This window comes from Mustela lutreola, chromosome 1 (assembly GCF_030435805.1).
Source record: "Mustela lutreola isolate mMusLut2 chromosome 1, mMusLut2.pri, whole genome shotgun sequence".
NCBI classification, from domain to species: domain Eukaryota; kingdom Metazoa; phylum Chordata; class Mammalia; order Carnivora; family Mustelidae; genus Mustela; species Mustela lutreola.
This window is the reverse complement of record NC_081290.1, coordinates 229619186-229644369: the sequence shown is the minus strand read 5'-3', so window position 1 is coordinate 229644369 and position 25184 is coordinate 229619186. Positions and strand designations below refer to the sequence as shown.

The window sequence follows — 25184 nt, the reverse complement described above, 5'->3', positions numbered from 1 at the left end:
AATGAATTCTGTATATTGACCTTGTATCCTGTGACCTTATTAGTTCTACTAGTTGTTTTGTAGATTAATAATGAAATTCATTTTCATTATATGAAAATCACGATATCTAAAACTAAAGACAATTTGTATATATGTATAAAGAAATATATAAGCTATATTTGGAAACCAACAGACTAAGAAAAACACAAACTGATAATGAAAGCAAAAAAGAAAAATAGTTTTTAATTTTTTCAGTGTTTCTTGTTTCAGAGTGGCTACTGCTACTTTAACTGGGATTATTGTTAATTCTTTTTTTTTCCTTCGTATATACCCATAGGTAATATTTTTTGTTATCAATGATCTTCTCCTGGTGACTTTAGCACTCCACTTAATTTCTCTGGGCCTCAGTTTTCACCTTTGTAACATGATAGAATTCAACCAAATTCTTTCCTTTAAGAAAAACAAAAACAAAAAACAAACGTTATTTATCTATAGAGAGAGAGAGCACTGAAGGAAGGACCTCGGGAGAGAATCTTCAAGCAGATTTCCTGCCAAGTGTGGAGCCTGACTGTGGGCTTGATCCCTTGATCCATGAGATAATGACCTGAGATGAAACCAAGAGCCAGGTGCCCAATCAGCTGAGCCACCGAGGAACCCCTCAACTAGATTATTTTCTAAGGTGTCTTCCAGACTCCTGTGAGTTTGCCATTTTAGCTCTCAGTATATCAGAGGTGGGCAGGCAGGCAGGAATAGAAAGGGTGTTTTTAAGGTCCACAGTAATTGCTGTTTATTTCATTATAAATATGCTAAGGAATTATGAAATGGTCAGTTTGAGTTGATTCCTAGTTCTGCTTATCCTGGAAACTTTGTCCTCATTTTGTTCCATTTATATCTGTTGCTCTGTGTTAAAAGTTTATAGTTAACTCACTTAAATTTTTCTGCAACTTTTATTTCTAGGCTTCATAGAGCCCAGTGTGCAATTAAACAGACTCAGGTAACTGTTCAGAAAATTGGAAAGGAAATTGAAGAAAAGCTAAGGCTCACATCTACAAGCAATGAACTGGTAGGTTTTAAAATATATTTACTTGTTTAGACTTCTTGGTCTCTAAATGTGATCATCATGTTCTTCTTATATTAATTAATTTCTTTTTCAAAAAGCTTTAGTTATTTTTTCTTTTAATGTTTTGTTGAGACTTATGTTGGCATTTAAATGTTGGAGAACACTTTCCTATTTCCTGTAATCTAACACGCAGAATGCCTGCCTTTTGCTGCTAGGTGAAATTTTAGATCACATACAATTACTTAGAAAATAATTAAACGTTATTTTATTAATGTCTTATCAATGTAAATTCTAGATGCGAACTGTATAGTGAATAAGAAATAGCTGCCAGAAAGAAAAAACAGAACAAAACAAACTTTAGGGGGACTAATCTCCTTTTTAAAAGATGAATTTTAAATTATTGGATTGGACTTAATAGGTTGGTTTATGGACAGTGTTCTCTCTTGGGAGAGATTCCTTTTGGGAAAGATTGATGAGGCATTTCCAAAGAAATAGAAATTCCAACCCAAATAGACGAATTTAAGATATTAGTATAATTTGGGGTTGTTTTATACTCTTTCTAGTGGACAAAAATACTAATTTTGATATAAAGATTGTGTCTTTGTAAGCAGAATAGTAGGCATAACTAATAAATTGAATTTTTCTCAAAATGAAGCCACATGGCTATGGTTAGCTTTTGATGAAATTTGTGCTATGGATTATGATAGTTAAAATGCAATTCCAAATCCTCAAATTAAGTCCTAACCAAAAAAGGTTGAAGTATTTGTTTTCTCCTAGATAGGCAGTATCTTCCAGTTGTCATATATAGCACCATCAACTTAGGAGAAGGCCTTTGTACCTCTAAATATTCTGTATTATCTTGAAGATATGCCAGAGATAGTAATTTAATAGATGAACTATAGAAAAACAGCACAGTTAACCATCAACAGAGATGTCTCTCTCATGGAATTTGAAGTGAATGGATGATAATGTATTTAAACTTCATAAAATTGCTGATTTTGACCCATAAATGGCAGTTTCATGTAATTCAACCTGATGGGTAAAGTGTCTGATGCTGTATCCGGCACAGAGCAGGCATACAAAATATGGTAGCTATAATAGCTATAGTAGTAATGCTTTTCCATCTGACTTTTCTTGCCTTAGGAAATTCTTCTGTTTTGGAGAAGCTGTTAAACCACCTCTTGTTTTAACTTAGCCTCGGTGAAGGAAGAAAAGCCAGACCACAAATATATTGGAAAAGGAGAAAAAGCAGCTAATTTTAAGCCTTTCTGTAGTGTACAGAAATGCCACATTTATAGAACCCTTGTCTGAGGACAAATTGCTAGGGTTTTTTGTTTTCTTTTTTTCTTTCTTTTTTTCGTCTCCCAAGGCAGGACTGGGAAATTACTTATTTCATTAAATGACAGCATATGTTTTGTCTCAGTATGGAAAAATGTATGTTTAATCCTATTTTTCTAAAATATAAGTGGTGACACACCAAGCAAGGTGATAGAATTTGTGAGTTTAAGGAGGTCAGGTTCAGAGGTTCACTGTATGTTTTTATGCTGCCTGGTCAACCTAGACAAGAATTGTTGATTTTTGAACTGAAGGTGAACCTAGGCATCATCTAGTTCCCATATAACTTTCCTAAAACCAACCCTTCTCAGTACATTCTGTTCCCTTCCCTGTTATATTTTTCTCCATAGTATTTATTACCCTTTAACATGCTATATATTTTACATAGGTATTTTATTTATCTATCTCTCTAATCTCTGTGAGGGGAGACGTTTTTGTCTGTGTTTCTTCACTGCTGTATTCACCAGTGTCTAGAAGAGTGCTTAACACATAGTAGGTTCAATAAATATTAGATTTACAAATGAATCTAGCATGTTAAATAACAAAATTCAACCCAGTTAATTTGAGTATCTACTTGACTTTTTCAAATGATTTATGAATCAGTGGGGTGGCACCTCTTCTAGAGAGAGCTCCAAAGCTCTCTCCAAAGAGTCCTACAGAATACAAGTTTTTTTTTTTAATTTTTAAATTTATTTTCAGCGTAACAGTATTCATTGTTTTTGCACCACACCCAGTGCTCCATGCAATCCGTGCCCTCTATAATACTTACCACCTGGTTCCCTCAACCTCCCACCCCCCCGCCCCTTCCAAACCCTCAGCTTGTTTTTCGGAGTCCATAGTCTCTCATGGTTCACCTCCCCTTCCAATTTCCCTCCACTCCCTTCTCCTCTCTAACTCCCCTTGTCCTCCATGCTATTTGTTATGCTCCACAAATAAGTGAAACCATATGATAATTGATTCTCTCTGCTTGACTTACTTCACTCAGCATAATCTCTTCCAGTCCCGTCCATGTTGCTACAAAAGTTGGGTATTCATCCTTTCTGATGGAGGCATAATACTCCATAGTGTATATGGACCACATCTTCCTTATCCATTCTTCCGTTGAAGGGCATCTTGGTTCTTTCCACAGTTTGGCGACCATGGCCGTTGCTGCTATAAACATTGGGGTACAGATGGCTCTTCTTTTCACTACCTCTGTATCTTTGGGGTAAATACCCAATTGCATGGTCATAGGGAAGCTCTGTTTTTAATTTCTTGAGCAATCTCCACACTGTTCTCCAAAGTGGCTATACCAACTTGCATTCCCACCAACAGTGTAAGAGGGTTCCCCTTTCTCCACATCCCCTCCAACACATGTTGTTTCCTGTCTTGCTAATTTTGGCCATTCTAACTGGTGTAAGGTGGTATTTCAATGTGGTTTTAATTTGAATCTCTCTGATGGCCAGTGATGACGAACATTTTTTCATGTGTCTGATAGCCATTTATATGTCTTCATTGGAGAAGTGTCTCTTCATATCTCCTGCCCATTGTTTTTGTATGATTATTTGTTTTATGTGTGTTGAGTTTGAGGAGTTCTTTATAGATCCCGGATATGAACCTTTTGTCTGTACTGTCATTTGCAAATATTTTCTCCCATTCCTTGAGTTGCCTCTTTGTTTTGTTGACTGTTTCCTTTGCTGTGCAGAAGCTTTTGATCTTGATGAAGTCCCCAAAGTTCATCTTCGCTTTTGTTTCCTTTGCCTTTGGAGACATATCTTGAAAGAAGTTGCTGTGGCTGATATCGAAGAGATTACTGCCTATGTTCTCCTCTAGGATTCTGATGGATTCCTGTCTCATGTTGAGGTCTTTTATCCATTTTGAGTGTATCTTTGTGTACGGTGTAAGAGAATGGTCGAGTTTCATTCTTCTATATATAGCTGTCCAGTTTTCCCAGCACCATTTATTGAAGAGACTGTCTTTTTTCCACTGTATATTTTTTCCTGTTTTGTGGAAGATTATTTGACCATAGAGTTGAGGGTCCATATCTGGGCTCTCTACTCTGTTCCACTGGTCTATGTGTCTGTTTTTATGCCAGCACCATGCTGTCTTGGTGATCACAGCTTTGTAGTAAAGCTTGAAATCAGGTAACGTGATGCCCCCAGTTTTATTTTTGTTTTTCAACATTTCCTTAGTGATTCGGGGTCTCTTCTGATTCCATACAGATTTTTGGATTATTTGCTCCAGCTCTTTGAAAAATACCGGTTGAATTTTGATCGGAATGGCATTAAAAGTATAGATTGCTCTAGGCAGTATAGACATTTTAACAATGTTTATTCTTCCGATCCAGTAGAACGTATCAATGAAACTAGAAGCTGGTTTTTTGAAAGAATCAATAAGATCGATAAACCATTGGCTACACTAATCCAAAAGAAAGAGAGAAAGCCCAAATTAATAAAATTATGAATGAAAAAGGAGAGATCACAACTAACACCAAGGAAGTAGAAGCAATCATTAGAAGTTATTATCAGCAATTATATGCCAATAAGCTAAGCAGCCTAGATGAAATGGATGCATTCCTCGAAAACTATAAAGTCCTAAAATTGAACCAGGAAGAAATTGACAACCTGAATAGACCAATATCTAGTAATGTTATTGAAGCAATGATCAAAAACCTCCCAAGAAACAAGAGCCCAGGACCTGATGGATTCCCTGGGAATTCTACCAAACTTTCAAAGAAATAACACCTATTCTCCTAAAGCTGTTTCAAAAAATTGAAGCAGAAGGAAAATTTCCAGACTCTTTCTGTGAAGCCAGCATTACCTTGATCCCCAAACCAGGCAAAGACCCTACCAAAAAGGAGAATTTCAGACCAATATCACTGATGAATATCGATGCTAAGATTCTCAATAAGATCCTAGCAAGCAGGATCCAACAGCACATTAAAAAGATTATCCACCATGACCAGGTGGGATTCATTCCTGGGCTACAAGGATGGTTCAACATTCGCAAATCAATCAATGTGATAGAACAAATTAATAAGAGAATAGAGAAGAACCACATGGTCCTCTCAATTGATACAGAAAAAGCATTTGACAAAATCCAGCATCCATTCCTGATTAAAAAACTTCAAAGTATAGGGATAGAGGGAACGTTGCTGACCTTCATAAAATCTATGAAAGATCCACAGCAAATATCATCCTCAAGGGGAAAAAGCTTGCAGCCTTCCCGTTGAGATCAGGAACACGACAAGGAAGCCTACTCTCACCACTCTTGTTGAACATAGTATTGGAAGTCCTAGCAACAGCAACCAGACAACAAAGAGAAATAAAAGGTATCCAAATTGGCAATGAAGAAGTCTAACTCTCTCTCTTTGCAGATGACATGATTCTTTATATGGAAAACCCAAAAGACTCCACCCCCAAACTACAAGAACTCATACAGCAATTCAGCAACATGGCAGGATACAAAGTCAATGTACAGAAATCAGTGGCTTTCTTATACACTAACAATGACAATACAGAAAGGGAAATTAGAGAATCGATTCCATTTATTATAGCATTAAGAACTATATGATATCTGAGAATGCAAGGTTTTTAATAGAAGGAGGGTGGGGGCAAGAAAATTATTAGCAAAAGAGAAGGATTTTTCCAGGCATGCGGCTTTCTAGGAGTAAAAGCAAGGTCTCTTAGCTTGTGGATTGCCTCATCTTTTTTGTGGGGATAGAGAGGGCCAAAGTTGCAATCTTACTGGCATAGTTTGAAAGATTCTTGGCTGGCCAAATAAGACTGCATTTCTAGAAGAGGTTAGTTTGCGAACTTGGTCTAAGTGACACTATTTGGGGCCTATATTTTGTCTTTTTATTTATTCATTTTTTAAACAAGGATTAAAAACAAGCATTAAACTGTTTAAAAAAAAAAAAAAAAGGACGGAGAATGAGGCCTGAAGAAAGGAAACAACTTTCCCCATAATCATTTGACAAGTAAAGACAAATTTTGGTTTACTTGTCTTCTTTCAGGGAATAATACCATTTACTTGTTAATTTTCTCCTTTATAACTTATCTGTAGCAAATTAGAAACCTTTCCTACTACCTTTTCCCCTCATTCCTTTCTAAATTGGCCCAAGGTCATTATACTTCAACCCAAGCATTTTCAATTTTTAAGAATTGACTTTAATTTTAGCCTATATCTAGGGGCACCTGGGTGGCTCAGTCACTTGAACGTCTGCCTTCAGCTCAGGTTGTGGTACCAGGGTCCAGGAATTGAGCCCCACATCAGGTTCCTGCTCAGTGGGGAGCCTGCTTCTCCCTTCTCCCTTTGCCTCTCCCCCTGGCTTGTGCTGTCTGTTGCCTACTCACTGGCTCTCTCTCTGAAATAAGTAAATAAATAGATAAGTGAATAAATAAAAAAATTTTAGCCTATGTATAATCAGAAGACATACTTGATGCTGAAAGAAATTAGAACACTTTGTAAGACCAAATGTAAGTGCCTCTGTTATTAGAAATTGAGTTCATACTTGATGGCTTTTAAAGATTTTGCATATTCTCATACTACATCAATAGCCAACATATCTTTTTGACATTTAGTTACATTTCTTATGAAATTTCTGCCATTGTTATCTTGAATTTTTGCCTATATGTTTTGGATTTTGTCAGCTGCCTTTCCTATATCTGTTGATAATTGGATTTTTGCCCATGTTCTTGTATTATGATGATAAAATACATTGATTAATTTTAAATGTTAATCCAGTGTTGCATTTTGGGGGAAAGCCCCTCTTGCTAATGAGGAGTTATTATTTTTTTTTTTAAAGATTTTATTTATTTATTTGACAGAGAGAAATTACAAGTACACTGAGAGGCAGGCAGAGAGAGAGAGAAGGAAGCAGGCTCCATGCTGAGCAGAGAGCCCGATGCGGGACTCGATCCCAGGACCCTGAGATCATGACCTGAGCCAAAGGCAGCGGCTTAACCCACTGAGCCACACAGGCACTCCGAGGAGTTATTATTTTTTTTATGTGTTTTGCCAGATTCAAGTTACTAAAATGTTTTAAGTATTTTTTTAAAGATTTTATTTTTAAAAATTAAAAAAAATTTTTTTAAAGTAAATAAATACATAAAGTAATAAATTAAAAGATAAATAAATTAAAAGACTTTTATTTATGTATTTGTGAGCAAGAGAAAGAGCAAGCACAAGCGGAGGAGGAGTAGAGTGAGAGGGAGATGCAGATTCCCGGCTGAGCAGGGAGCGGGATGGCCTGGGACTCTGGGAGCATGACCTGAGCGAAGGCAGATGGATAACTGGCTGAGCCACCCAAGTGCCCCTGTTTAAAGGATTTTTGCATCTATATTCATGGGGAATATTGGTTTGTAGTTTTGTTTTCTTATAATCTGCGTGGGTTTGTTATCAGGGTGATACTGGCCATAACGAGTGATTTGGGAAGTGTTTTTTCTTCTGTTTTCTAAAAGGATGTGTGTAGAATTGGAATTATTTCTTAAATGTTTGGTAGAATTTACCAGTGAAGCCACCTGGACCTGAAATTTTCTTTGTGGATTTTGAACTAAGAATTCAGTTCTTTAATAGTTGTGGATTATTGATGTTATCTGCTTCTTTAGTGAGCTTTAGTAATATATGTCTTTCAAGAATTTGTCCATTTCATTTGAAAGGTTAGTCTTTTTAATTTTAGCTCTTCTCTTATTGAATGGGTAGTGTTCTCTAATTTTAGTTCATAATTGCATTTCTATGATAAACATTTTTCATATATTTATTGGTCACTTATGTATTCTTTAAGAAGTGTAAGTTTATTTCTGCCCATTAAAAAAAATAAACTATTTATGTTTACAGAAAACTTGCAGAGATAGTTCAGAGAGTTTCCATTTGACTTTCATCTGGTTTCCCTTAATATTAACCTCTTCTATAACCATGTTACATTTCACATGGTACATTATCAAACCAAGAAGTTGACACTGATACATTACCATTAACTGTGGCCTTTATTCAGGTTTCACCAGTGTTTCCACTCATGTCTTTCTTTTCAATAAATAAACTTTATTTTATAACAATAATAGATTTATAGAATTATTACAAAGATGGTACAAAGAGTATACCCTATAACCAATTTCTCCTGTTACTAACATTTTACCTTAATGTTTTAGTTAATGCATCTGTACTGATAAATCATCATTCACTAAAATCCATGCTTTCTTCAGATTTCCTTAATTCTCACCTGAAGTTCTTTTCTCTTCTAGGATCCCATGCAGGAACCCATATTACATTTAGTAGACAGGCTTCCTTAGACTCTTCTTAGATGTGAAAATTTCTCAGGCTTTCATTGTTTTTAATGACTTCGACAATTTTGAGGATTACTTATCAGATATTTTATAGAATATCTCCTGATTGGGACTTGTCTGATGTTTTGCCATGGTTAGCCTAGATTCTGATATCCCTTTTTTTGGTTCCAGTATCCAGCCCAGGATACTACACTGTATTTAGTCATGCCTTCCTAGGCTTCTCTGATCTAGGACAGTTTCTCATTCCTTCCTATATTTAAATCACTATTTCTTATAAGTGTTGATATTTACCTGAGTCACTACTTGGTTAAGGTACTGTCCCCCAGGTTTATCCATTATACTCCTTTGGAGTATCCTTTCCATGCTCAATTTTTTTAAAGCAAAATACTAAATCCAGTTTTCATTCCAGTAGAGGGGACTAGTTTCATATTTTTCCCCTCATTTTTAAATGGGATTTCTGTCTTCTTATGTTAAACAGAGGGTAAGGGGAGAAGGAGAGAGGAGAGTATATGTATATGCACATGTTTGCATGTATATTTGTATTTTTCTTAACGTTCTGTGACTTGTCTTTTCATGTTCTTAATGATGTCGTCCAAGGAGCAAAAGTTTAAAAGTCTAATGAAATACAATGTATTTTTTAATGTTATTTTATAGGCAGGGTTTTTTGTTTTCTTTGTAAGAAATGTTTGACCTAAAGTTTTTTTTTTTAAAGGTTTTATTTATTAGTTTGACAGAGAGAAATCAGAAGTAGATGGAGAGGCAGCCAGAGAGAGAGAGAGAGAGAGGGAAGCAGGCTCCCCGCTGAGCAGAGAGCCCGATGCGGGGACTCGATCCCAGGACCCTGAGATCATGACCCGAGCCGAAGGCAGTGGCTTAACCCACTGAACCACCCAGGTGCCCCTGTTTGACCTAAATTTGCATCAATTTCTTCTGTGTTTTGTTAAAGAAATTTTGTAGTTTGGGGCTTGTCATTTAGATCTATGATCCATCTCAAGCTAGTTTCTTTGTACAAGTTCAGTAAGGTTCTTTTTGTTCTATATGAATATACAGTTGATTTAATGGTATTTTCTGGTTTGATTGTTTTGAAATATTTGTCCAAAATTAATTGACCAAATATGTGTTCATCTATTTCTGGATTCTCTGTTTTGTTCTACTGATCTATATGTCTACCTTTCACCAAATACCAAAGTCTCTTACAAATCTGTTGTCTTAATACCAGGTAGGGCAAATCCTCCAGTTTTGTTTGTTTGTTTGTTTGTTTGTTTTGTTTTTAAAGATTTTATTTATTTATTTGACGGACAGAGATCACAAGTGTGCAGAGAGGCAGGCAGAGAGAGAGGGGGAAGCAGGCTCCCCGCAGAGCAGAAAGCCCGGTGCACGGCTCAATCCCAGGACTCTAGGATCATGACCTGAGCTGAAGGCAGAGGCTTTAACCCACTGAGCCCCCCAGGTGCCCCAAGTCCTCCAGTTTTGTTCATTTTATAAGTTACATGGGTTGTCCATGTTCTTCGTATTTCCAAGTGAATTGAGAATCAGTTTATCCATTTCTTAAAAAAAAAAAAAAAGTCTGTTGCAATTTTGATAAGGATTTGTAGATCAGTTTGTGGAGAATTGCCATCTTAGCAATAATGAGTCTATGAAACATGGCATTTATTTCTTTTATAGACTTTTCTTTAATTCTCCCAATATCTTGCAGCTTTCACTGTAAAGATTTTGGACATCTTTTATAAGAGTTATTCCTAAGTAGTTTATGTGAATTTTGGGGATCATTCTTGCAAATGGTATTGTTTTTTAATTTTTGTTTGTTTCTTTTTTTTTCCCATTTTATTTCCTTTCAGTGTTCCAGAATTCATTGTTTCTGCACCACACCCGGTGCTCCATGCAATACGTGACCTCCATAGTACCCACCACCAGGCTCACCCATCCCTCCACCACCCTTCCCTCCAAAACCCTCATTTTATTTCTCAGAGTCCACAGCTTTACTTGTTTGTTGCTAGTAGGAAAGAATACAGTTCTTACTAATTTATTAACCTAGTATCTTGCAGTCTTGCTCTATTTACTTTTTAGTTCTCAAGAGTTATTTTGTATGTTTATTGAGATTTTCTGTGTAAACAACCATACCTACAAACTTGGACTGCCTTGTGTGCTTTATTTTTTAATTTTTCTGACTTATTTCTATAGCTAGAACATAACAATACAATATTGAATAAAGGTGATACAAGTAGAAATCCTTTCTTTGTTCCTGTTCATGGGGGAAATGATTCCTCCTTTCTTAATCAAGCATAATGATAGTAATACCTTTATTGGTGTTAGGAAGTTCCCTCTTATTCCTAGTTTCTGAGAGTTTTTATCATGAATGGATGTTGAATTTTGTTAGATGCTTTTTCTGAATCTATTGAAATAATCATGTGATTTTTCTCATTGATTCTCTGTAATTTCAGATGTTTAACATTACATTTCTGGAATAAACCTGAATTGGGTACAGTATATACTCTTTTTTTGTATCTTGCTGGATTTAAGAATCCTTGAAATTATTTCATGCTATATTTATTAGTGATGTTGAAATATAGTGTTTTTTCTTTTTTAAATTTTTTTTATTTATTTGACTGCCATCACAAGTGGGCAGAGAGGCAGGTAGAGAGAGGGGGAAGCATGCTCCCTGCTGACTTGATGTGGGGCTTGGTCCCAGGACCCCGAGATCATGACCTGAGCTGAAGGCAGAGGCTTAACCCACTGAGCCACTCAGGCACCCTGAAATACAGTGTTTTAAATTATTTTATCAGATTGGTAGTAGGATTACTGTAGCCTGCTCAAATTATTTGATCAGTGTTCCTTTTTCCTATTCCATCTTGACCAGAAGCAGAAGTGTCTGCTTTTAATATTTTCTAGTCCTCTGTTGAGATTTCATCTTTTTATTCATTATGAGAGTATTTACTTTTTCTGGGACTTGACTGAGACATCTTATCTTTTTACTCATTATAAGAATATTTTACTTTTTCTCACTCAGCATATTTATAATAGTGGCTTTAAAGTCTTTGTATGGTAATTCTAACATCTCTGTTATCTTAGGGTTGGCATATGGTGATTGTCTTTTCCCTAGAGAGTAACATTTTCCTGGCTCTTCATATATTGGGTAGTACTGTATAGTATCCTGGACAATGTGAATGTAATTTTGTGGAATGTCTGGATTTTGTTACTTTCCTCTGAAGAACATTGATGTTTTCATTTTAGTAGGTAATCAGCTTGGTTAGGCTCAAACTGTCATTCCTGCAGTGGACCTTGGCTCAGATTTCATTCAGTTCAGTACTTTTACCTTTAGGCCCAGCAGCTTTCTGTTTGCCTCATACATGTATGGTTTATGATTCAGAGATTCATATTGAATTTAAACAGAATCTGGGTGTCTGTTTTCTGGCTTCCTCCATTCTGGTGGCCTTGATTGTGTGATCTCTTTTCCCCTGGTTCCCCTGGCCAGAGAGATGGTTGTCTTTCATTGGAGTTTGACTGCAGCCACCCTCAGTACAAAGCTACAGAAAAGAGGAAATTCATACTTTGTGTTGGTTGCTTGCACCAGGTTCTGAGTCTCTCCACAATTTACTTGTCACTGATCAATCTCCAGAATCCTCAGGTAGTAGTTTTTTGTAATTTAATTAGAGTCAGGAACTATTACTTATGGGAGGACCAGTTTGTTAGGGGCTCATTCTCTTATAGCGGAAGTAGAACTTACGTATTTTTTTTTTAAGATTTTATTTATTTATTTGAGAGAGAGAGAGAGACAGAGTGAGAGCACATGAGAGGGGAGGTCAGAGGGAGAAGCAGATTTCCCGTGGAGCTGGGAGCCTATGTGGAACTTGATCCCAGATCTCTGGGATCATGACCTGAGCTGAAGGCAGTCACTTAACCAACTGAGCCCCCCAGGGACCCAATGTATGTATGTTTTATTATTATATATCTTTTGCTTTATCTTCCTAGCTGGATCTGGGTTCTAGGCCTTATATTGCCACTGAGTCTATGAAATTAATGGGTTGGATTAAGTATTTTCTAAGGAAATATTTTCCCTTTCTTAGTGGTTGAGAAGGTGTAAGTGCAATAGAAAGAACCTACAAATGACATTTAAAAGCAAATTTGTTCTCATAGGACAACTGCCATAGTTCATAGCTTTTCCCCAGATTGTTAATTATTTCCAGGTTTTGTGGGAAAACTAATATAGATGAATGTTCCCTAAGCCACCATTCTCAAACTTTTTGGTCTCAAGACTCCTTTATGCTCTTAAAAATTATTAAGACCTCAAAGAACTTAGCATATATCTGTTGATGATGCCTAGGCTAATAAAAGACAGATGGATTCTCACATTTATTTCTGCAATCAATCTGTTGTGATACCACAAATCTTAGAGACTCTGGAAAACTCTGCTGTATAGTTATGAGAAAATGAGAGTGAAAAAGGGAGATAACAGCTTAGTAGTATTATGAAAATATTTTTGATCTCACAGATGCTGAAATGGTCTCAGAAATTCTCATGGTTTCCTGGACCATGTTTTGAGAACATTTTGTCTAAGACTTTTTAGCTCCAGTGTGATCTAAAGAAAATTGCTTCCTTTAGTACAAATTAGTCTGTCATTCTGAAATGAATCTTTAACATTGCCCATCATTGTCTTTGTAAAGACCCACAAATAGGAATGTGTGTGCTTGCAAATAGATGAAACTGTGATTTTCGGAACAGATACATGTTGTATAAAAACACCAAAATTCAGTTAACAGTGATCCATTGGAGATGCACATGTGACATTAACTAGGAGTAAACAGATAAATAGAACACAGAAACTCATTAGAAGATACTTATAGAACGTTAAGGTCTTTGAGCTCTTGTGTTAGATGCATTGGAAAGGAAGCAGAACCAGATCCCACTTGGGCAGGTTTGTTTACTCCTCAGAAATTAGAGCCAATCATCCTGGTTTTGAATGACTTGATACATTTCTGTAAGTGGGCCAGTTTCTGCACATGGACCATAACACAAACACACTGTAAACAAGCCTTCCTGTATTAGTTTAGTCTTTAGATTAACTTGTACCCTTTGTTCTTTGATTCTAGAAAATATTTCCCAATTTGACTGTATACCCTGGAATAGAACAGATTAACCCTCTAAGTAGGCAGATCTCTGTGTTCTGTGAAAAGTTGTTTTCCTGTTTTTTGTTTTTTTTCTTGACCAGGTAGAATTCAGTTTGGATATTTTATGGAGAAATTGAAGTTATGAAAATTGAACACTTCTTTATGGGAAAAGATTGCTCCTGAAGAATTTACATATTTTTTCTCTAGGTTATATAAAAACACACTAGAGTGTCATGATCACGCTGTTGAATTACTAAAGAAACCCAAATTGTTTCTTGATTTCTTTTTCTTTAATGATAAACAAACTCACTGACTTTGGTCTTTGTTTTTACAGTGGGTCGATAGGGCAAAATGGCTTTTTTCTCTATTAGACCCAAGCTCGTAGAAAGCAGATACCATTTCTCATTCATTTAGAAGCACATAGTATGCCCTTCATAAATGTTTGCTTTGTTCAAGAAAAATTGCTTAGGAATGTTTCATATTTCATAGAGTTTTCCAGTCAAATATAATAAAGATGATTGGAAATAAGCTTTTGTGCTTGTTTTCTTGGCTTGAATGTCTTTAACAGATGATCAAGCCATCTGTTTAGAATCAGTATTTCAGCGATGAGGAAGAAAGCATTTTGGGTGAGAAACAATAGCTATAAAGTACTTTCCACACAACTGCCAAGTCATTTTCCATGCCTGTTGCTTCAACAAGGCCATACCATTACTCATCTCACTGAGTGCCCTTGCTTCTTCAATATTTGTGAGTCAGATAGAGATGCTGACTTTCACCTTTTCAAGTTTCTTACCTGCCTGATAAACCTATTTAGTTTATTTATTGAAAATAATTTTTTTCTCATTACAATTTTAATTAATATTTGTTTTAGGAAGGAGATAATTTACTAGGTATGACCAAATATTACTGTTTGGTTAAGATTTATGTCATGGAAAATCATGTAAAGTATATTATTGACACTTGATAAAGACCAGGAGACAAGGGCAAACACATTCACAGGACAGTAATTGTGTGTGCATGCAAACATGTGCAAGCACATATATGTATATATACATATACATGTGTGTGTGTGTGTGTGTGTGTGTGTGTGTGTGTGTGTGTGTATGAAATCCTGAAATCAGGATTTCAGATTTTATCTGGAGGAAAATTTTGGCCCCTAAAGGTGTTTGGATAAAAAGGGAGTCTGAGTAAAATTTAGATGATTTTATTTCTTTTTTCCCAGTCTGATAGTTTCTATTTCCTTTTCTTATTGTGTTGCATAGTTAGGTTTTTCAGTACATGTTTCACAGAGTGGTGGAAAGGGACAGCCGTGCCTTGTTCTCCAGTGTAGGGAGAAAGCATCTGGTTCACTGCCATTAAGTGTGGACAATCCCCAATGTAAATTTTGACTTTATGATAGTATGAAAATGATACATATCCAGTAGAAACTGTACTTCAAATTTTGAATTTTGATCTTTTTCCAAGCTAGCAATATATATGATGCTAGGGATGATGCCTGGTTACAGTAACAGATCACAGTTGTCAGTCAGCCATGTGATCATGAGGGGAACAACTGATAATACTTATAACCATTCTGTACCCATGCAACCACCTGTTTTTCACTTTCACTACAGTATTTAATAAATTATATGATATATTTAACACTTTATTATAAAACAGTTTTGTGTTAGATGATTTTGCTCAACTGTAGATTAATATAAGTGTTCTGAGAACACATAAGGTAGGCTGGGCTAAGCTGTGGTGTTCATTAGATTAGGTGTATTAAATGTATTTCAACTTAAAATATTTTTAACCTATTATGGGTATATTGGGGCATAACCCCATCATAAATTGTTGTTGGCTGTAGGTTTTCTGGCAAATATTTTTTACAAGTTGAGGAAGTTTTCCTTTATTCTTAGTTTGCTGAGAATTTTTATCATAAATGGGTGTTGAATTTTGTCATATGCTTTTTTGGCATGTATTGATATGATTATATATATGACTTTTCTTTTTTGCCTGGTTTATATGGTGAATTTCACTGATTACTGAATGTTCAGCCTGCCTTGCGTACATGGAATAAATTCCATTTGGCTATGGTGTATAATTCTTCTCATACATTGTTGGATTTGATTTGCTCCTATTTTATTGATGAATTTGCATCTGTGTGTATGAGAGATTGGTCTGTAATTTTCCTTTCTAGTGATGTCTTTGTTTGATTTTGGTATTAGGGTGATGCTGGCCTCCTAGAATGAGTTAGGAAGTTCCTCTATATTTTGAAAGTAAACTCTTTCAAAATAGAATTTTTTTTCTATTTTTTATTTCTATAAACAAATAACAAAAAAGAATTAGTGTTATTTATATGTTTGGTAAAATTCACCAGTGAAACCATCTGGGCCTCGTACTTTACATTTTAAAAGGCTATTAGTTATTAATTTAATTATTTCATATATAAGCCCTTTCAGATTATTTTTCGTAACATGGGTTTTAGTAGGTTGTCTTTAAGGAATTGGTCCATTTCATCTAATTTACCAAATTTGTGGCCACTGAGTTGTTTATAGTATTCTTTAATTATTCTTTCAGTGCCCATGGGATCAGTTGTGATGGCTTCTCTTTCATTCTTCATAATATTAATTTGTCTTTTCTCTTTTTCTTGGTTAGCCTGGCTAGAATTTTATCAAAGCTATCGGCCTTTTCAAAAAGCCAGCTTTTGATTTTATTTATTTTGTGATTTTCTCCATTTTATTTATTCTCTTTGGGGGTTCATTAACTTCTCAAATTTGTAGATGTATTTCTTTGCCTAATTTGGGAAGTTTTTCATCATCGTTTCTGTGAGTACTTTTACACTTCTGCTTTATTTCTTTTCTCCTCCCTGTACTGGATTTTACAAATATTAGGTCTTTTTATATAATTGCACAGATCCTGAGACTGTTTTTGTTTTGTTTTTTTTACACTTGATCTTAGCCAAAAGGCCGAGAAGTGATAAACAACACTCTGTTTTCTCTCTCTTGTTTAAACTGGGTGGTTTCTGTTGCTCTGTTTTCAGCTTAAAGATTCTTTTCTCTGTCTCCTACATTCTGCTGTTCAGCTTATTCACTAAGTTTTTTATTCAAGATATTTTCAGCCCTAAAATTTCCTTTTTTGGGGGGTACCTGGGTGGCTCATTTGGTTGGATGACTCCCTTCGGCTCTGATCTTGATCCTGGAGTCCTGGGATCGAGTCCCACATCGGGCTCCCAGCTCCACGGGAGTCTGCCTCTCCCTCTGACCTTCTCCTTGCTCATGCTCTCTCTCACTGTCTCTCTCAAATAAATAAATAAAATATTTTAAAAATAAAATAAAATAAAAATCAAATTTCCTCTTTTTCTTTGAACTGGAGGGGATTATGCTAAGTGAAATAAAATTTCCATTTAATTCTTTTTTATATATTCAGTTTCTTGACTGAGACTTTGTATTTCTTTATCAAGCTGTTCTTTTTTTGTTTGTTTGTTTGTTTCATGGATGTTCTTAATTGTTATTGAAGCACTTTTATGATAGCTGCTCCCAGGTCTTTGTCAGATCATTGTAACATGTCTGTCATCTCAGTATTGGTATCTCTCTCTTTTTTAAAGATTTTATTTATTTGTGAGAGACAGCACAAGCAGGGGCAGAAGGAGAGGGAGAAGCAGACTCCCTGCTGAGTAGAGAGCAGGATGTGGGGCTCAATCCCAGGACCCTGGGATCATGACGTAAAGACAGACGCTTAACTGACTGAGCCACCCAAGTGCCCCTCAGTATTGGTATCTCATAATTATCCTTTTTCATTTCTTTGACATCTTTCTGGTTCTTGGTATATTAAATTATTTTTTTAAATAAATTTTCTATTTTCCTTTCATTAGTCCACCCCCCAGTGATTTATTTATTTATTTACTTGACAGAGATAAAGAGAGAGCACAAGTAGGCAGAGAGGCAGGTAGAGAGAGAGGGGGTCCCATGACCCTGAGATCATGACCTGAGATGAAGGCAGAGGCTTAGCTCACTGAGCCACCCAGGTGCCCCTATTAAATTATTCTTAATTGAGACTTGTACATTTTGGATAAGTGAAATAATGTTATGAGTCTCTAGATATTATTGAAACCTCTTTGATCTGGCTTTTTCTGACACCTCTTTCTCTGATAGGGAAGGGAGAGATACTATCTCTTACTGCCACATGTGTATAAAAGTTCAGGTTCCTCACGCAGCTTCCATTGACACCCAAGTGGCAGGAGTGTGGGGGAGGGCATCCTTACTTTTGAGCAGGACTGGGAGTTCCCACTCTCCACTAGGCCTTCACTGCTACTGACCTGGCTAAGTGGTGTGGGAATACTTTGATATTGTTCTCCATATGGCCTCCACTGATAGCATGCTGAATAGGCTAGCCTCATTAACACTGTGTAGTAAGGAAAGTTCTTACTCTCCACTAAGCCTCCTCTGGTATCACTCAGCTGGGAGGGAGAGGATTATCTCATTATTTTTGTAAATCCAGGCTCCACTTGTGCTGTCCGCTGATACTGTGGATGGTTATCACCTGAAAGGTGTGAAAGCCCCAGGTCCCTGGTTACCTTTCTCTGAAATCTGTGGGATATTAGAGCACCTTGGTTGCATCCATGTTGTAGCATTCATCACTGTTTCATTTCTTTTATTGCAAGGTAATATTCCTTTGTATGGATGTACCACATTTTGTTTTGGTTCATCAGATGTTGGACATTTGAATTGATTCCTCCATTTGGTTATTATAAATAATGCTGTTATGAAAATTCATATTCAGGTTTTTGTATGGACATATTTTTAGTTCCCTTGGGTGTGTACCTAGCAGCAGAATTTCTGGGTCCTGTGGTATCTCTATGTTTAAGTTTTTGAGACCTCCATTTTTTTTTTAAATGTATTTTTGTCTTAATTATATTGTGATCTCGGGAAAGAGTCCTGAGATATTTTGTAGTGCTTTTTGAATTTGTTTTTTAAGATTTTGTTTATTTATTTGACAGACAGAGATCACAAGTAGGTAGAGAGACAGGCAGAGAGAGAAAGAGGAGGAAGTAGGCTCCCTGATGAGCAGAGAGCCCGACGTGGGGCTCGATCCCAGGACCCTGAGATCATGACCTGAGCTGAAGGCAGAGGCTTAACCCACTGAGCCACCCAGGCACTCCTGCTTTTTGGATTCTTAGAAACACCTGTCCCCAGACTTCAGGTTTATTCTCTGCTTGTATCTGTGTTCTTTCTATTAAAATGGCCGGTGCTGATAATTAAGTTATTCAAGAGATCTTTAAATTAGATGAATATTAAAGTGCTTTACATCATTATTAATTTGGAGACACTGTGAATGTATAATTATTCATAGTCATGACTTTCATAGTCATAAATTTACCTGTGCTTTTTAATTATTTAGAGAAAACAAAGTGAGTGCTTGCAATTAAAAATTTTGGTGCTTCGAAATGAACTGGAAAGACAGAAGAAAGCTTTGGGACGGGAGGTGGCATTACTGCATAAGCAACAAATTGCATTACAGGACAAAGGTGAGTAAAAATACCATACAAACAGCCTAACCTCTACATTCAGTTTTCCTTTTTCATTCTCCAGAGGCTCAAATAGTCATCTTTGTACAAATACGGTGATATGATTCTAAAAAATTTTTGTAAGTATTTTGAAGGTGATACAGAAGGGTGTACAGAGATACACACACATACACCCACACAATATTTGAAAATTTCAAAATGAGCACACTTATGTAGTCAGCATCTCCACTGGGAAACAGGGCACTACAAGGAGCCCAGAATCTCAGAAGATTCCTCGTGTTCCCTTCTGCTTAGGATATTTCCAGCCAGACTAACCACTACCTTGACTTATTACACCAAAATCGGTTTTGCTTCATCTTAAACTTTATGCAAATAAAATCATATAATATGTACATTTTATGTGCTGACTTCTGTTCAATATTTTGTTTTTAAGTTTCATCCTAACCTGCATGTTCTATAGTCTTAGTTCATTCTTACTGCCCATAGTATTCAATTGTGCAAATATATATATGAATTTATTAATTCTGGCTTTTGGCAATTTCTAGTTTGGAAGTATTAGCTAATGCTTCCACGAGCTTTCTCATACATGCTTTTTAATGAAGATTTTTTATGCATTTCTGTTGAATATAAACTTAGGAGCAGAATTATATAGTTACAAGATAGGCATATTTTCAGCTTTAGTAAATTATGTTGAAAAGTTTTCCAATGTGCTTGTGCCCATTTTACCTCCTCTCCACCCAGCAGTGTATCGGCTCTCTTGTCCTGTGTCGTTGGTGGCACTTGAAACTTTCGTTCTTTTGTATTTTAGCCTTTCTAGTGGGTATGTTGTAGTATCTCCTCGCAGTTTTAATTTTGATGTCCCTGAAAACTAATGAAGTTGAACACTATTTTATGTTTCTTGCTGACTGGGATACACTCCTTTATGAAGTACCTGTTGAAGTTTTCCTGCCAGGACCTTCTCACCTGCCTCCTCCCAGCTTTTTTGTGGGGGGAGAGGGTCGGTAGTTCTTTATATGTTATAGATAAGGTTTCTTTGTTTGAAATATACATTTAAAAATGTATTCTCCCATTCTGTGGTTTGCCAGTTCATTCTGTTTGGTTTTTGTTTAAGATTTTTATTTATTCATTTGAGAGAGAGAGACAAAACACAAGCAGGGAGGAGAGGCAGAGGGAGAAGCAGGTTCCCCACTGAGCTGGGAGCCCAATGTGGGACTCAATCCCAGGAGCCCAGGATCATGACCTGAGCCAAAGGCAGGCCCTTAACTGACTGAGCCACCTAGGCACCCTTTCTTTAATGATACCTTTACATGAATAGAAGTTCCATTTTATCAATCTTTCCTTTTATAGTTAAGATTTTTTATGTCCAGTTTAGGAAATATTTGCTGCTTTTAATGTCATAAAGGTGTTATTCTATATTTTTTGAAGTGCTTTACTATTTTACTTTTTACATTTATATTTGTAATTCATCAGGATTTTTTTGTGTGTGTATAATGTTAATAAGATTCATTTTTTCATACAAATATTCAATTGACCCACTACCATTTACTGGAAACCTTTCTCCCTGCACTGCAGGCTCACTTTTGTCATAAACTGGTGGCCATGTACTTACCTGTCTGTTGCAGGCCCCCTGTTCCGTGGATCCATTTGCCTGTTCCTTTGCCATTATCTCACTGTTCTCATTTCTCTCGTGTTATAATTGGTCTTTATATCTGTTAAAGTTCTTCCCCTTAGTTGTTCCTTTTCAAGATCACCTTTCTTCATCTTTGCAAGGATGGAAATCTACTTTTTCGTTTTTATAGTTGTGCCTGTTCTGGACATTTCATATAGAGTCTGTGGCCATTAGCATGACCAATAACTGGCTTATTCCTATCCTTTTGCATTTTCATATGGTTCTACACAGAAAAGGAAATCTGGCTAGTATTTTGATTGGGCCTACATTTAATATATTTATCAATACAATTGGGGATAATGGATATCTTTACAATATTGAGTCTTACAACCCAAGAAAATGGTATATTCCTTTGTTTATTAAATCTTTACAAAACATGATTAAGATAAACTAATTGTTAGTACATGGATGTTTCCCATAATTCATTGAATTTATTTCTATTTTTTGATGTTTTATTATACTATTATAAATGTTTAAATTTTATGTTCTCCTTCTTGCTGATATGTAGAAATAGAACTCATTGTTTTAAAGTGGTATTGATTTTTATTATATGTGCAGATTCCTACATCACATCCTGACTTAGCATGACTTACAATGTCATGTCAGTCTGAATGTTTCAGCTGTAAAAAAACTTTTAGTTTCTTAAATATGCTTCAGTCTATCTTGCCTGCATTTAAGCCACTGTTTAAATGTTACATTCCCCAGGAAATTTTTCACTGGCTCCCTTTCCCTTCTCCTGCCTCTGCCCCCTTGGTTAGATGTACTACCATGTGTTTCCGTAGCATCCTGTGTCCATTATAGCATTGTTAATTATTAGTTTATCCCTTCCTCTAGGCACTAAGATCTCTGAGGGGAGACATTGCCTGTGTGCTGTGTGAAAAACTTATATTCTTCGGGCATGGTACAGTGCCTGGACTCAGTAAGCATTAAATGAATATTTATTGAATGAATGATTCATATTCATGGTTGTCAGTCTAATGTCATGGCTTATTGCCAAAGAATAAAGACTTCTGTACCTTCTAGCATAGCATTCATTGGGAAAACTGATACTATCATGTGAAACACTATAGAAAAAAATACTATATATTGTTTGGCAGTGGTTGTTAAAGCTATCTGTGCTGCAACACAGCTTGCATATTGATTTTGAGACATGAGAGTCTGATGGGATAATGCCACTTAAATCGTGAGACATTGTGAGCAGAGTCTATTTCCACAGTCTCTATTGAGTGACTCCAGATAACTAGGTAGCTGTCTTCTCCTCTGTAGCAAGACTTAGTTCTTATGATGGTGTGGAATTTTTATTATATTCAAATTGCCTGTTACTTGTAGCATGTATTTCTGCACATCTTTTTGTAGGGTCATCAGTTTTTAAAATGAGAACACTATAGCATTTTAGAGGGGTTCAGGGCATTTGCCATTTTCTAAAAAGAGAAGTAATAATACTGATAGCTATAATGTTTCAGTTGCCATATTACCACTATATATATATATATGATGTTATTTAATCACCACAATAATTCTGTGAGGTAAGTACTATTATTATTGAAATTTTATAGTTAGGGTCAGAGATATTAAATACCTTTCTTAAGTTCACACGGCTAGTGACAGGTGATGTTAGGATTCAGATCTATTGGTTCTAAAACTCTCATTGTATAATACTGTATAATACCACATTTTACCAAAGATATGCTAAGTAAAGCCTGTGGAATGTATATTATTAACAGCATATGGTAAAAGGATAGGGAGAGTTCTGTTATGTTCTCAATTGTGTTTTTTCTTATAATGATAGAGTGAAGTCCCCGGAAGTCTGTCATCAGCCTGTAAACAGATGGAATGAGAAACAGTGATTTCTATCCCATTTAAAAGACTGAGTGTCAGAGTGCCTGGGTGACTCAGTGGGTTAAGCGTCTGCCTTCAGCTCCAGTCATGGACCTGGGGTCTTGGGATTGAGCCCAGCATCGGGCTCCCTGCTCATCAGGGAGCTTGCTTCTCCCTCTGTCTAATGCTCCCCCTGCTTGTACTCTCCCTTTCTCTCTCTGACAAATAAATAAATTAAATCTCAAAAAAAAAAAAAAAAAGACTGAGTGTAATAATAATGATTGCTTATTATTCATTACTGAGGCAATGTCTTGTGTTTTCTATTCTTTATCTTTTTTATTTTTTTAAGATTTTACTTAATTACTAGAGAGAGAAAGAGAGCACAAGCAGAGGGAGTGGCAGGCAGTGGGAGAGGGAGAAGCAGACTCTGTGCTGAGTAGGGAGGGAGCCCAATGTGGGGCTTGATCCCAGGACCCTGGGATTATAACGAACTGAAGGCAGATGCTTAACCGATGAACTACCCACACACCCCTATTCTTTATCTTATTTGGTTTTTACCTGTAGTCCTATCAATTAAGGGTATTCTTATTATCCTCCTAATAATAAATATATATTATTATTCAATATATCTATTGAATATATATATTGAATATATATATTCAATAAATATATTATTATTCAATTTTCAGATGAGGAAACTGAGTCTCAGAGAGATTAAGGACTTGTCCAAAGCCACAAAGCAAGTTAGAGTGGAGCCTGTGTTCAGAGTTACTGGTGCCTAACTCTGCAGCAAAGGAAGATTATAGGATTTTGTAGGTATCTGTTCTCCTGTTTTAATTATGACAATCAAATCAGAATTAGCACATTTTTTTTTTAAAGATTTTATTTATTTATTTGACAGAGAGAGAGATCACAGGTAGGCAGAGAGGCAGGGAGAGAGAGAGGAGGGGAAGCAGGCTCCCTGCTGAGCAGGGAGTCTGATGCAGGGCTCCATTCCAGGACCCTGAGATCACGACCTGAGCAGAAGGCAGAGGCTTAACCCACTGAGCCACCCAGGCACCCAGAATTAGCACATTCTTGAATCTCCATTTTATCATGAAATAAAGGATGAAAATGCTCAAAGTTAAATATATATTTGCCAGGATGGGTCAGAATTACTGACTTTTAACACTGACTCTATATTGCAGGAGCTTTCTCCCCACTTTTATACAAACTTTTGAGATGAATATTATTTTGTATTTTCCTGAACTGTTGGAATCATTGAAAGGTTAGGATCTAACACCTTGGTCTCAAACATAAAGAGGAGAAAGAGTGCTGCTGTTGGCTGCAAAATTTCTGCCATTGTGTATCTCTATAGACTGTGGTGGTCAGCACTAGGGTGGGGGTGGGGGATTGGAAAGAAGGGGTGGCTGGATACAGATAACCAGATTTATGTACCAGTAGATCTTGTTCTACTTGGTGGGGACTGCTGTTCTTCAGAGTGATTGTGCTAAGTAACCAGAGACATATTTATTATCGGTTGGAGAAAGCATTAGTGTTGAAGCATATTCTTGCATGATTACACTGAATGTACTATTTAATGAATCTTGAGTCAGATTAAAATATTTAAAAACACCTGAATCACTGGTATTGGTAACATGAAGGGGAAAATGTATTTGTCACCTGTGCTTGTGGCTTAGATTTAGCATGTTTGCTAATCATTTGTGAAGTGACTTGCTAATATGAATATTACTGACTTCTTACATATTATGACTTCTTTTTGGAATTTGGTGCTTATCCAGGCACTTGGCTCTTGGCCCAAGAGTGCAGTTAGTATACAAAGTCAGTAATATATTTAATCATTGCTACTGATTCTTCTGATGATCTTAAAGGAACTACTTAACTCTGCAACTTTTTACACATATGTGTAGTGAGGATAGCAGCTCATAGCAGTGCCATAGGGATTATTTTGTGTGAACATTTGGGAGAAACCAGGTGCCTATTATGTATTTTATATTTTTGTTTATAAAAATTTATTGCGGTAGGATGATATATTGGGAAGAGGCAAAAAGATAATTTCTGTCCATGTTGCTGACTTGCTGAGTGGCCACGTGCTCTGAGGGGCTTCATTACTCCACACCTGTAAGTTTCCCCTTCCGACTCCTCAAAGGCTTGGTGTTCAACTTGTCTACAGCAACTTCCAGATGGGCCATGAGCTGATCCGTTCAGTATTAATGTTTATTATTGGATGCATTTTCATTGTTGGCAGATATTAGTCATTTAACTTATGATGTTAATAAAAAACAGATTTCCCCTCGTTAGTGTCTTAAACCAAATAATCTCTCCATTAATTAATTATATGTTGGCTTACAGTGTCTGTTGCCTCAACCCCCAAATCTTAGAGAAGCAACACTCCATCTAAATTAGTTTGCTTGAAATTTGGTTTAGAAAATGGTATGAAACATTGGTC

General features: G+C 36.2%; 1 protein-coding gene across 4 annotated transcripts in view; it reads left to right on the top strand.

Annotated features, from left to right (window-relative positions):
• The window catches only part of UVRAG (UV radiation resistance associated), a 309934-nt gene that overhangs the window by 142314 nt on the left and 142436 nt on the right, over positions 1-25184 (top strand). For all 4 annotated transcript variants that reach the window (XM_059188600.1, XM_059188612.1, XM_059188622.1 and 1 more), the window contains exons 7-8: positions 937-1042; positions 19122-19248. In XM_059188600.1, the coding sequence (XP_059044583.1) occupies positions 937-1042; positions 19122-19248 (233 nt within the window). The remainder of the gene's footprint in view (positions 1-936; positions 1043-19121; positions 19249-25184) is intronic.